The sequence below is a fragment of the Erigeron canadensis genome, chromosome 9 (genome assembly GCF_010389155.1).
Source record: "Erigeron canadensis isolate Cc75 chromosome 9, C_canadensis_v1, whole genome shotgun sequence".
In the NCBI taxonomy this organism is placed as follows: Eukaryota; Viridiplantae; Streptophyta; class Magnoliopsida; order Asterales; family Asteraceae; genus Erigeron; species Erigeron canadensis.
The window spans coordinates 5,885,876-5,899,336 of NC_057769.1; the positions used below are offsets into that span (position 1 = coordinate 5,885,876).

Genomic DNA, 13,461 nt, shown 5'->3' on the forward strand with positions numbered 1-13,461 from the left:
TTCTCTTTTTTAAACAGTACCGGAAACTCCTCTTTAAGCGGGGCGTTGCCTACCCAGGGGTCAAGCCAGAATCTGATCTGCGCTCCATCCCCACAAATACCTCTAAAAAGATTATCGAGCCTCAAATCCTCCACTCTCACTTTTGATACAACCCTGACAATATTATACCACACCCCTGTAATTGATTTATTATATGGATTGGCCGCCCAACATCTTTTCGTTTCATGAATTACCTTAACAACTAGCCTCCATAAACGATTTGGTTCAATTCTGTATCTCCAAAAGGCAATGTTTGATTCATATAACTTACACAACCCTAAACCTCCCTTATTAGTAGATGATGTAACTCTATCCCAAGCCACCCAATGGATTTTATTAGACTCCCCACTCTCACCCCATAAAAACCGCCTTATAATTCCTTCCAAACTCTCAATCACTTTCAATGGTGCCTTAAAAAGAGAAAAATAATATATGGAAAGACTTTCTAGAACCGACTTAATAAGAGTCACACGACCCCCTATTGAAAGGCATGACGCCTTCCATCTCGACAACTGCCTCTTGAAAATATCAAAAAGAAAATCCTAGTTCGCAACTCTGTTCATGTTGCTACCAATACGAATACCGAGATGAATAAAGGGGATTGTACCTAGTGTAGTTAATTATATCAAAGTTAAATGCACCATAAGATAAAAAAGGGAAAAGGGTTCTATATGTATGTATATAACTTTGAGGGATGAAAATTGTGAGTTTTTGAAATCTCGAAGACCACCTAAAGAAAATGGTGCAGTTAATTAACAAATAAGCAATGACCCACAAATTAACTCTTGCAATATCGGATTTTTTTCATAAAGTCAAAAATTCAAGTTCTAGCTAATTACTCATCTGGTTTTTCCTCAAAATAGATGCAACTGGATATTAGATCCGAGTTTTTGATCGGGTTGAGCTATTTGATGTGGTTCATATCCATGATGGAGTTTTAGGTTTGATAGTTTAAGATTGTGGCCATTTAGCCACACAAAAAAACACCACCACCTAAGCTAAAGGCAGCCCTCTCCTTTCATATGTAACCAAAAGTACGTGAGAAAAGCAAAAATTACGTAAAAAAAATAAAATAATAAGGCACCAAAATGAGTTACCTGCTAGAAACATTAACAAAAAAACAAGACATCGATACCATAATCAGAGACACCATCGACAAGCTTCTTGTCCTTCGCTTCGGCAGATCTTCTGATCCCGTTTGCCTTCAACTTGATGATATCGTAAGTAAAACCGCTCTACTTTTTCTTCTCTTAAATTTATATAATTATTATTGTATTTGTAATAAATTTATATAATTGTAAGTCCGAATTAATGTATTGTTGTAATTGTAACAGCTATCAAAATCAGAAAAGGATGTATCAAAATTTGCAAGAATAGCATTAGTGGATGTTGATTGTGAACAAGTTGAAGTTTATTTGAAATATTTTGATATTACTTTCATTCCTTCAACTCTTTTTTTCTTCAATGCTCACCACATGAAGATGGATTCTGGGTAATTCTTGTTTTTTCTTATTATTCAATATCCTTCTTTTTACAAAATTTATCTTATTCTTTAAGCTGGCCTAGCCTAGTGGTTGTCAAGGTTTAGAAACAGTCATGTGATACCCTGGTTCGGCCGCGTGCCATTTACCAGTTTTATATATTTTGGAAATGCTAAACGCAGCCCTATTTATTTTTATGTACGATATACTTTTGCGTGTGGTGAGCAGGAGTTTGTAGCTATAGCTTTTGTTTAGAGTTTGTAATGGGGGCTTGTATTTGTGTAATTGTGTTTTGAATAGTAATTGAAGCTTAACAAACAAATAAACTCAAAATGTGAAATACGGTTAATTTTGGGATAGTCAAGTACTCAAGTGTTTGTCCAAAAGCTGCGTCAACTAGGTAATGCTTTGGGAGCTTATGGTTCTCAATAGCTAATAAAAATTTTGTGTGCCAAATGAAATTTATGAGCTTTGTGTACCTAAGAAAGCTTGAGCTTATAGTGACCATAAACGTAAACTTTACAAGTCTCCTCAAGCATAGAGCCTATTTCTTAAAGAAATCCGAAAAGTTGTCTATACTAAGTAAACACCTATAATATGTTACCCAGGAATTCATTTTGCTCTTTGTAATCATTTTTATTTTTTTGGTAGTAAAAATACCAATGTACTTTTTTCATTTTGTGTGAATTAGTCATTTGTACTTTTTTTCTTTACATTGGTGATTAAACATGTTTTCTGTCTTTTATTTGACACCAGGAGTCCAGATCACACAAAATGGGTAGGGGCATTTCACAGAAAACAAGATTTCATTGATGTTGTAGAGGTAACACCTCTATCTTTCCACGACTAGTTTTCAACTCTTAGATACAGTTTTAAACACTGGCCCAACTTTAACTTTCCTTTTACACTCCAGTTGCATACTTAAATTGTATTTCTTGATAATCAGGTATAAGAGTTAGTGCAGGACTTAAACAATATCTATTGTCTTAGTTAGACACATGTTATGTGTACTGTGTAAAATAATTTGGTTTAAGAATTCATTCATGCATTGACACTTGATTTCCAAGCATGATTACAATTTACAAGTCCGTTTTGTTAAACATGTTATGAACGGAAATTTTCTAGTTAAAGGAATTTGTGGAAAATTCTTTGTTTTTTGGAATTCCAATTATGTAAAGAAGCACATTGTGAAGTCGTTAAAGTTTTGATTTATAAGTAGGGAAACGGGTATGCTGGGCAGGTTGGATAAGAGGAAAAAACGAGTCGAATAAATCTAGGGCGGTGATGCTTCAAAAGGGATTGGGTTGACCTACCAATATTTTTTTGTTCTTTTTCTGCAATTTCATAAGCCCTTTGATTAATATGATTGCAAAACTGTTCTTGAAAATGGATTCAACATTAGTATGAGCTGATGTTAACAATTTAGCCTGTTTACTCTTTGGCTAACCTTATTCCTCTAATATGATCCATTTGCAACAAAACATAACCGAATCAACATATCTTCACATAAATGTGTTGAAACTCCTCTCTCATATATGAACAGATATGACGCCCTTTATAACTTTAAGTGAATTAGTTTTTGAGTTATAGTTTTTTTGACTAAGTTTTCAACTTTTCATTCAATCACAAGAAGTCACTACAATATTTGCTGGTTGTTTGATATAATTTTCTTGTCGTGAATCTATTCACCATGTGTACCACTATAAGATTAATGCCTCGCTTTTTTGTTCTCATACTAAGGCATTCTTATTGACATCTTCATTTTTTCTGTTTTGTAGGAAATATTTAGAGGAGCCATGAAAGGCAAGTTGATAGTGAATTGCCCACTTCCTCCTGAGCGTATACCGAAGTTCCAGTTGTTATATAAAGACGTCTAAAGGTGATTTCAATATGATGATTGCTATGTATAAGTTGATAATCTGAATAAGGTGGCACATATATTTTGTCTTTCTACCATCCATCCCTTGCAATAACATGGAACATTCACGTCCTGCAAATATAAATGCTTCTTTGTTATTTTTGTCGAGTAATGATATCAATTATAGTTAGAGTATTATACCTCCCTTTCTTAAGTTATTCATATTTTGCCACAAATTGTGCACACTGTTAACGGTTAATAAAACTTGGGCTAGAGTCTAGACAAAAAAAAAATCGTTTGATTCACATAAAACCCAAAACTTCACCTTTTGGTTAAAATCCGAGACAAACTATTTTAGGTTAGTATCTTCCAAATTGATATAAAACCAAATACATATTCATTATTTGGTTCAGTATATCCTGTTTCAGTCAAACCAATTTTCAACCAAAACCGCACTAGACAAGTTTAGATCAGTTTGCTCGTTTCATTGCCATATGGGATTCACCTTATACATCTTTAACCTTTTTCCGCATACTCTTCGCCTTATGGGTATTACTCTGTAATCGCTTTTATTTTCATTGCAGGTTAGAAAATGTGCCTGACTTCTGCACCACCATGCCCAAAGATAATATTTTCATGTGGTTCACAAGGTCTAATAATTTGAATGCTAAAGGTGTATTACTTCTAAAGAATGAATCTGTTATTACAATGTGAAACGATAACACCAAATAAAAACTTCTATCGTGCATTATTTTCAAAGCTTAGAAAGTTCCATGTTTCAAAATATTTATCAGCATTACCATTGGCATAACTAAAAAAGGACTATAGTAAATTTCATGTGACATGCACAATTTTAAGCAGCTGGTATCACAATTCCTTATGATATATAATGCGTGTATAGTGCATTCTTAAATTATTAATTGTATGATGTGATTTCATGAGCATCTCGTCGGCCATCAACTCAATCTCCTCTTTCAAATACTGCTGCAGCTCCCATACCAGAACCTGCAACCTTGGTACTGTCAGTTTGATTCACTTCTAGAGTGTTGAGACAATATGTTTGAGAAATACGGATAGTATTGGTGGGAAAATATAGGTGACTGTGTTGATTATAAAAAATGTTATTACAAACCAAAACCAGTTTTTTCTCATAAACATGTTGAAATTGCTACCTGAAGGATAGAGTTATATACTTGTGGTCTTGTACAAAGACAGAGTAACTGACCTATGCACATAGAAACAACCCCAAAGCGACTATCTTTCCCACGACGCTTCATCTCATGAAGTAAAGTTGCAACACAGCGAGCTCCTGATATTTAAAAAGTCACGGGTCCATTAGATCTAACTACAAATGAATACAAAAAAGGGTAGTTTAGGATTATAGAAGTTGCCTGTCGCTCCTAAAGGATGTCCGATAGCTATAGCTCCTCCATTAACATTAACCTTTTTAGGATCAAGTTGTAGCTTCTTGCTGCAATATACAAACTGTGATGCAAAGGCCTGTAACAATGTAAGGGAACATTAATACTACTTTTTCTGGGAATATAGGCATCTTAACTCAAAGTTATGAGGTTGCAATCATTAAAGTACCTCGTTTATTTCAAAAAGGTCAATGTTATCAAGCTCTAGACCTGCTGACTTAACTGCAGCTGGAATTGCAACAGCAGGACCTATGCCCATGATAGCAGGATCCACACCAACAGCCTCAAAACTCCTGTACGGATTAATATTGTAAGCACACATACATGAAAGCATGTATGATCCTATGAAAAGTGCAACACTTTTACGCAACATTTTATTTTCCTTCCAAAAGTTACCTGTTTCCCTAATGTAAAGTCCATAAGATGCTCCTAGTTTGAGGGCCTTAGTGATTTTGTAGAAAGATTATTGTGACTCAACTACTCAAGTAGATAAACTTAGCTATGCAAATAGTCTAATTGTTAAAGATGCGAATGTTTGGGTAAGTGAGATCATTATATAGGGTCAAGATATTTGAGTTATAGATACAAACACCCTATTTGTAAATTTTGAGAGATTATAAATCAAATCATCGTGTCAATAATCAAACAGGTTACTTAAAGCTATCCGTCTAATCAGCTTTTGTAGTTCCTATATCATATCGGGAGTAGTCGAAATAATGGTTAAGAATCAAGATCGTGGAAATGTGAAGTGTTTGTGCTCGTGAAATTTGAGCAATTGAGCTTTTAACAATCAAGTTATAATATAGATACCAGTTATACTACTAAGTGCTAACCACAAATTTCCTCTATTCAAATCAAAGATCAAAAGCATGACATACCTAAATACACCAAGGATTGGAAGACCCTTCTTTAGAGCCACACTTCTTTTCATGAGGAGGACTGCACCAGCACCATCACTAATCTGACTTGCAGTCCCTATTAAAAAACAAAGAGTCCATTCAAGGATTTCATGAGCCAAATTTTCAAACGTGTGTGATGACATCCAAACCCACACGGTTATTTCTGGTATAATTTGTAATGGAGGTGCCAGTTCCAAACACACTTACTTATGAATGGCTCGAATTACGCAATGTTCTATCTAGCAGGTCAAACGGGTAAAATATGAACAATGAGGTTAAACGGAAAGGGGCCATATGGTTCGCGATTCATGCAATGTGTTTTCAATGCATAATACTCTATAAATTATTTTACTCAGTCAAGTAGATTATTATTGAAATCATGTAACTAATGAAATCATATACGAGTATATACACTAAATATAAGAAAAGTTCAGAAGTTACGGACAGTATTTCACTTCGAAAATACCTGCTGTTGTTGTCCCATCCTTTTTAAATGATGGCTTGAGTTTTGCTAGATTAGCCATGTTCGTATCTGGCCTGATACCGTCATCTACAGATATTATAACAGGTTTTTCCTCTCCAGTTTTTGGGTCAACAATCTACAAAGAGATCCACGTAGCTTTTGAGGTCAAAATCAACTAATATAAATTTCAACACTGATATGGATTTGCTAAAGACTCTGAGTTCAAACACAAGATGTCGAACTTGAACTCTAATAAAATGCATAATTAAGTTCAGTATATCTAATGGTTCGACTTCAAAAGTCAAAATATATACCTTTGTATAAACCGGAACAATCTCATCTTTGAACTTCCCAGATGAAGTTGCTATAGCAGCACGCCTATGAGACTCGACCTATCAAAACATATGGATATTACAGAGTTAAATTCGAATCAATGATTTACATAGTTTTTGACATAATAAAAAGAAGCAAGTTATTAGATTCTTAAAATATGAAACTCACTGCAGCTTGATCTTGTTCTTGCCTAGTCACACCAAAACGCTGTGCCACATTTTCAGATGTGATCCCCATTGGAAGAAGACAGTCTCTGGCTTGTGCAAATAGGTCCACCTGTTAACATGGTAAGTATAAACCCTCAAAAACCAGTTCTAAATTTTGAAATACATAGACTACGGAAATTGATACTGACTCTCGGGTTGACTTTTGCAATAGGCCCAATTTGGTCAGTACTCATTGACTCTACTCCAGCACCAATACCTGCATGAAGAACAAAAACATTAAATAGTTGTTGCAATAATGTGATCAAGGGATTATCCGTAAAGAAATGGACTCATAATTCAAGCGTTAATATACAAAAAAAAAAACGTAAAGCTGAAGGGTTGCCCAGCACTTAGGTGGATAATCAGTTTTCAGAGATTGGCAAAAAACTTATCATGATGAAAAACAAACAGATAACAAATTTCTGATTTATTACCTATGTCATAAAATCCCGCTTTTATGTAGGCAGCTACATCAGCAACTGCTTGTAGCCCAGATGAGCATTGCCTGTTCACTGTTCTGATGGGCACAGTATCTGAAAGGAAACCCACAACGTTTTTATCGTTTCCAATGGAAAATGAATTAAAGACACAAATGTTATGAGAAATTTCAGAAAGGGTACCTGGGAAGCCAGCATATATTGCAGCCATTCTGCATTCAATTCCTCTTTGTGAACCTGGTGCTAGAACTGTACCAACAACTATATCACCAACCTCGCCAGGGTTCACATTTGTCTTTTCTACCACTGCCTAATCAACCATTATCAAGTAAAAGTTTAAGGTTCAAGTTACATAATTTCGCATAATATAGAAAACCAATAATTCCAGAAAAAACCTAAATAAATCTGCCATAAACTAAAGTTACATGTCTAACCTTTAGAACAGTTGAGAGTAAATCATCAGGAAGAGTATCCTTAAAACCTCCACGTTTAGATTTGCATTGGGCAGTACGGTATGCACTGTTTTGTACAGAAAATTTACGTAGATGAATAAAACACAAGGTACAACTTTTACGTACGATCACGAAAATTGCCTAAATGGGATTTTTTTTTTACGTAAACTTAAAAGAGAGAAACTTACGCAACAATGACAACATCATCTCCAGAAGCAGTTGTGCATTGACAAGTAGAACTATCCCCTGCTAAACAGTTTGAAGCCTGGTTGAAGAATATGAGAGAAGATATAAGTCATCTTAAGACAGTTTAAAAGTATCCAATAACGGCTATTGGTCAATAAACAAGTCAGGTTAAGGGTTTTAAAATTATAACATGAAGCAAAACTAAGGATACAGTTAGATACAAATATTAGAAATCTGCATGATGTATCTAAAAGTAAAGTTGTGGAACATATGAAATTCGGTAATTACAACCTATTAAGTTAAAAAATGTTGATTAAAGGTATCTTATCTCTAACATAAACGGGTAAAAGTTTACACATTCGCCTGAAAAAGAAACAAGTGAAATGTGCTGGACAATTGAAACAAGCCAAAAATAAGCGCAATTGTATTCAAAAACTTACAAAATTTAAGTCAGTTTATTAATTTAAAAAAAAGAAAAAGAATACTGTTATCTGTAGCATGTTTTTGTATTCATATACACATTATGATTTTTTCCAAAAATGAATAGAAAAATGTTGTTAGACACCAAATTTTAACCTTACCCAACATATCCAACCCACCCAATTTAACTACTCTAAATATTACAATATGATACTTGTAATAGACAAAGCATAGTTGCATGCTACCCAATATATTTTTGAATGGTAAAGAAAACCATAATCAGTTCCCGGGTATGGCTAATATCATTCCCAAACAAAAGAAACATGTGTTTTAGATGTCATCAATTCGGACCACAAAACCATCCAATTTCGTTATACCTTATTTCTGTTATTTTTTGTTGTTTCATTAGTGCACATGATCTTCTTCATATCAAATAGGTTTTTTCGTCTACTGGCAACCAATTAGTATATTGTCTATCTACTAATCATTTATCATTTGATAATAGTCAATATCACACCCATTAGTCATGTTTTTTTCCAAAGTCAAAGGGTTGTCCAATATTGCTTTACTTAAATGTGTCACTTACAAATACAGTAAATAATAAGCTACATTAACAATTTAACATAACCACATCATGAATCCACCTAACAAAACTTTAATCACCGTGGACGCTAGTAGGTCCCACATCAAGTTAACGGTTGAGTCAATATTCTAGACCGACTAAAAGAAGCGATGCATATTTGAAAACATGACCCAAAAAACATAACATAGACAACCAAAAAAACAGAACACGGAACACACAAAAACAGAAATGAAACAGGCAAGAAAGTTTATAAAGATTCCATAATTATATGTCTATATATAGATATTTTCAAAAACTTACAGATAAAGTGGATTCATTTCGTTGAATAGATGAGCAAGAAGATGTGGGTTGAAGGTGTTGAAGCAATATTTTCTGTCTGTTTATGGCTTTCTGCATTTTTCCTTCTTAAAAGATTTTTATGAAAAAATAAAGAATGATCACAAATTAAGACTCAAAGAGAAATAATGCAGCTTACACAAAACGTGTATGTAGATATATAGGGGGGCCTAGGCTAGGTGGGTGTGAAATAAAGTTTTGAATTTCCATTGAATTTCAGTGGTGGAAGTTATCAAGACTGAAAGTTACGTGAAAATTTCCACGTTTTTTATTTCTTTTTTTTTTTAATGTGTTGAATCATCGTCAAAAGTCAAAAGTCCTTCGACTTTGGGTTTTTTAAATCGTTTGGTATTTTGAGACTGATAAGTAGATAGGTAATACTTAATTCAATCTAAAATTTGATTTAAAAAAAAAATACAGGTTAAGCTTATGTGTTTTTGACTCGTTGACCCAACAGTCTTCAACTCACCGATCTAATCTTTTTGAGGTCGGATTCAAGTTGAAATGTTTCGATATATATATATTTTAATATTTAAATGTCAGATTTAATGATGCCATAAACTCAAAGAGTATATCATTATCAATTTTCAGATTAACCCTAATAACTTTCTATATATAACTTAAGTATAAAAATTAATGATTTAGCAAATCAATATTTTCCAAATATGTATTAGGTGGTGTTTGATAAACTCTTAATTAAAAAATCATGACTTAATTTTAATTGTCTTAATCCATTAAGTCAAAAAAATATGTTTGTTTTTGACTTAATAAACCAAAAAATAACTATATTGACTTAATCTATACAGACATTGTATATCCATTCAGTCACTTTCTCCATTCAGTCACTTAAAACAAACAAGCCCTTAGTGTATTACGTGCCTTTGTTAGAGGTTGTAATCTTAATTTACTATCTTTCGGTTGTAATCTTAATTTGTTATCAATCGGTTGAGGATAATCTTTTACCAAACTATGAAACGAATTGGGTTGCAAGTATCTTTGGTAATCTTTTTATGGATTCTTCATCAAATGTTTTATTCAATTTTTTCTAAAGCGTGTTTTTCAACTTACTCTACCACGTTGAGTATCACTTGCTGTAGATAACATTGTTTCAACCGAGTCTGACCCAACCCAAATGAGTTGAGGTCATATAGGTCAACTTATTCAGGTTTTGATAGTTTATTTGGGTTAACTTGAAGCCAAATTTTTTTGTGGCTTGTTATATGGGTTAAACATACAAAGATTTTGGTGACTCGAATACTTGCATCACATATACAACTGGTTTCTGACACGTGCAATAAGGTCACTCATAACACGGCTCTCCCGCTCAATTGTATATTATCTGATATTTTATATGGACTTGTGTTCTTTAATATATTATCCAATAAATTTACAACTTTTATATAATAGTCATTAATTATTAATAGTATAAAAGTTGTCCTTCACTGATTACCTCAGTGATTGGACACCCGGACGTTTGTCCGTGAGGTCTCAAGTCCGATACTCTCGGGCGTGAGATTTACTGGCTTTAGGTTTTTTGGTCCTTCGTGGAATATTTACCGGGTGGACGGGAGGGGGGAGGGAATATTTAAAAAGGGTCGTTAAAAAAAGTACCAAGCCGATCAACAAAACATAAAATAAAAATACGAGCTCAAATGAGTAAATAGATAACAATGGACAAATAGAAGAGTGGATAAATTAATTGATGCAAAATGTTTTATTCATTTACAATTGTAATTACTAATTAAAACCACAACATACACGAATAGAAGAGAAGAGTGGATAAAAGATATTTTATTTAATCGTACATTTTAAATAAGAATTTTTTGATTAAATTTGTTATTTAGAATAACTATTGTTCCAAAAGATCTCACTTGGAAATCTACCATCACGAAACTCTTCTCAACAAGTGTCTAGTATCTTTAAGTCTGAGTCATTCGGTTTTAATCATTCAATGTTTGGTCTTTAGTCTATATTTACAAATGAGAATTGATATTCGTACCAATATTTTTAATTATTTTACTATATCTGTGCAGTGAATACTTGTATAGTATGTTGTAGCATTTGTATATTGTGGTAAATGTATTAAAAACTTTGGTACGATTATCAGCTCCCTTTACAAATTATCACTAAGCCTGTTATGCGGGGCTCCGGAGGAGTTTACTCTAAGGTCTCGAGTTCGAGCCTTGGTAGATTCTTCTCGACGGTATTTTCCAATAAAGGAGGTGGTATGATGAGAAAGACAATTTAAGATCCGCTTAGTGCGGGACCCCTTTGATTAGCACACCTTATACGCGTTTGAGGTAAAATTCACTTGTAAAAATAAATAAATAAATAAATTATATGTTGCCTTTTCTATAGTAGAAATCACCTTGACACCTAGCCATTATGGGGAAGGAGTGGTACCCAATTTGGTTAATATACTCAATCCTTCATCCAATCAAAACCTTCCAACTCACCACTACCCAATTTAACCCAATTCTTACCCAAAACACTTGAAATACATACCTAATTCATTAAACTTACCCAAATTCATTTTCATTTTCTTTTATTTTTATTCCACCAATAATTTAACTAAACATTTTATTAAAAACTTAAAAAAATATTACATAACACTTAAAAAAAATAATACATAATTAAAATAAAAACAATACATAATAAAAAAAACATTAAAATAAAAACACTAGGCTTATTTATAAAAAGAAAACTAGTCGTCGAGATGTCCCAAGTCTTGAGCCCACACGTGTTCAGTGAGGTCATAACGAAAACGATAATGGATGTCTTCGTTTAGTAACTCCGCATAAAAGGTCTCGTCCCACACCGGTTGGTCCATGATGTGAACCGGTGAGATAGCTCGACCATCACCTTTTATCACCATGTTATGCAAAATACACGCCGCGTAAACATACTGACCAATCTTGTGTTTGATCAGGGGTCGGAGAGGACGTCTAAGAATCTTCCATTTTCCTTTTAGAACCCCAAAAGCACGCTCCACATCTTTCCTCGCCCCCTCTTGTAACTTCTTGAATCTTTTCTCATTCGGGTCAGTAGGATACGGGTATGCTTTAACAAACGTCGAGTACTTGTTGTAGATGCTGTCAGTTAGATAATAACCGCGTTTGTACTCTCAACCATTAACGACGAATGAAGTATCTGGGGCCGTGCCATTTCGCTCCGTGTGATACAAGTTGGATTGGTTCAACACGTTAATGTCGTTGTTTGAACCAGGAGCACCAAAATAAGCATACCAAATCCACATGTCTTGAGAAGCGGTTATCTCAAGCATAATAGTGGGAACGCCATGGTCGCCTCTCGTATATTGTCCTTTCAAGTGTCTTGGACAATTTAACCACCGACATGTGTACAATCGATGCTACCAAGCATCCCCGGCATGTGATGGCGCTCTTCGTGAGCTTGGAAAATACGAGCAACATCGTGTTGGGTAGGCCTACGTAAGTACTCACGACCATACAACTTAATGATGGCGTCACAAAATTGATCAAGAGAATCACGGCCGGTTCTCGCGGCCATGTGTAAGTACTCATCATACTTGTCGGGCGGATTGCCCGTTGTGAGTTGGCGTACCGCCGATGCGACTTTTTGGAGCGGTTTGAAACTGCCTCGCCCACGTGCATCAAACCCGACTCTAAAATATGGAAAATTCGCCTCGATGTCGTCGACGATTTTCAAAAACATGCTTTTTTCCATTCGAAATTTCTTTCGAAAGTAAGCGTCATCGTATTTTGGCTCATCAACAAACCAATCATTAAGTAAAATTTGATGACCAATTTCGCGTTGGCGCTCTACGGTTCGGCGGTTTTGAACCGCGTTGGAAGATGTCGTGTCTTCCATCCACTGAAGCGCGTTATGCAGGAACATACCATCGGATTTGGATGATGAATCCGATCTGACAACGACACAACGAGATTCCGATGAACTAGACATTTGAGGAGAAAAGATGTTTTTTTTGTATGTTGGTGAATAATATGTGTGTTTGTTGTGTGTGTTAAAATAAATATATAAAGTTGTATATGTATATATAGGGAGAAAGGTTTTTTTTTTTTTTTAAACTAGCATTGTACCCGCGCGATGCGGCGACGGTTTGATCATGACGACGACTGGTGGTGGTGACAGCGGTTGTGGTGGTGACGAACTATTGTTGGTGATGGGTGTAAGTAATTGATGTGAAGATATAATGGATATTTTAAAAAATAAGGGATTGATGTGTAAATTAATTAATCAAGCTTTTTATGAGAGAGAAAATAATAATTATAATAAAATAGTATAGATAAAACACTTTGTAGCGGGGGGGGGGGGGGTCCACAACTTTCCAACGTTCAAAACTTATAC

The 13,461-nt window shown here is 34.4% G+C and overlaps 4 protein-coding genes across 4 annotated transcripts; 1 reads left to right on the forward strand and 3 right to left on the reverse strand.

Moving 5' to 3' along the window:
* The first annotated feature begins 851 nt into the window (after nucleotides 1-851).
* On the forward strand, nucleotides 852-4,137 carry LOC122581069 (thioredoxin-like protein 4B). Its single transcript, XM_043753210.1, has 5 exons — nucleotides 852-1,259; nucleotides 1,374-1,531; nucleotides 2,277-2,343; nucleotides 3,299-3,399; nucleotides 3,963-4,137. The coding sequence occupies exons 1-4, from the start codon at nucleotides 1,128-1,130 to the stop codon at nucleotides 3,395-3,397; spliced, it is 456 nt and encodes a 151-aa protein (XP_043609145.1). The 5' UTR covers nucleotides 852-1,127; the 3' UTR covers nucleotides 3,398-3,399; nucleotides 3,963-4,137.
* LOC122581067 (3-ketoacyl CoA thiolase 1, peroxisomal-like) lies at nucleotides 4,098-9,244 on the reverse strand. Its single transcript, XM_043753209.1, has 14 exons — nucleotides 9,079-9,244; nucleotides 7,778-7,854; nucleotides 7,572-7,656; nucleotides 7,321-7,447; nucleotides 7,135-7,233; nucleotides 6,850-6,917; nucleotides 6,663-6,770; nucleotides 6,476-6,553; nucleotides 6,165-6,297; nucleotides 5,678-5,774; nucleotides 4,969-5,092; nucleotides 4,770-4,878; nucleotides 4,604-4,687; nucleotides 4,098-4,383 (listed from the first exon to the last, which is right to left on the reverse strand). Exons 1-14 carry the CDS (start codon nucleotides 9,172-9,174, stop codon nucleotides 4,340-4,342), a joined length of 1,329 nt encoding a protein of 442 aa, XP_043609144.1. The 5' UTR covers nucleotides 9,175-9,244; the 3' UTR covers nucleotides 4,098-4,339.
* A 2,574-nt stretch (nucleotides 9,245-11,818) lies between these two features.
* LOC122583093 lies at nucleotides 11,819-12,397 on the reverse strand. The gene is made up of 2 exons (XM_043755530.1): nucleotides 12,297-12,397; nucleotides 11,819-12,206 (listed from the first exon to the last, which is right to left on the reverse strand). The coding sequence occupies exons 1-2, from the start codon at nucleotides 12,395-12,397 to the stop codon at nucleotides 11,819-11,821; spliced, it is 489 nt and encodes a 162-aa protein (XP_043611465.1).
* Nucleotides 12,398-12,456: 59 nt separating this feature from the next.
* Nucleotides 12,457-13,056, reverse strand: LOC122583094. The gene has a single exon (XM_043755531.1). The coding sequence runs from the start codon at nucleotides 13,054-13,056 to the stop codon at nucleotides 12,457-12,459; it is 600 nt and encodes a 199-aa protein (XP_043611466.1).
* Nucleotides 13,057-13,461: the final 405 nt, after the last annotated feature.

Bases quoted from the DNA above. Each gene is read 5' to 3' on its own strand.
- LOC122583093 (XM_043755530.1), bottom strand. From the start codon at position 12,397: ATGCTTGAGATAACCGCTTCTCAAGACATGTGGATTTGGTATGCTTAT. The intron at 12,207-12,296 runs GTATCACACGGA...TCTAACTGACAG, and splicing joins GTGTTGAACCAATCCAACTT to CATCTACAACAAGTACTCGA.
- LOC122581069 (XM_043753210.1), top strand. From the start codon at position 1,128: ATGAGTTACCTGCTAGAAACATTAACAAAAAAACAAGACATCGATACC. The intron at 1,260-1,373 runs GTAAGTAAAACC...TAATTGTAACAG, and splicing joins GCCTTCAACTTGATGATATC to CTATCAAAATCAGAAAAGGA. The intron at 1,532-2,276 runs GTAATTCTTGTT...ATTTGACACCAG, and splicing joins CACATGAAGATGGATTCTGG to GAGTCCAGATCACACAAAAT.
- LOC122583094 (XM_043755531.1), bottom strand. From the start codon at position 13,056: ATGTCTAGTTCATCGGAATCTCGTTGTGTCGTTGTCAGATCGGATTCA.
- LOC122581067 (XM_043753209.1), bottom strand. From the start codon at position 9,174: ATGCAGAAAGCCATAAACAGACAGAAAATATTGCTTCAACACCTTCAA. The intron at 6,771-6,849 runs GTCAGTATCAAT...CCATGTTAACAG, and splicing joins TTGCAAAAGTCAACCCGAGA to GTGGACCTATTTGCACAAGC. The intron at 6,554-6,662 runs GTGAGTTTCATA...ATGTTTTGATAG, and splicing joins AAGAACAAGATCAAGCTGCA to GTCGAGTCTCATAGGCGTGC.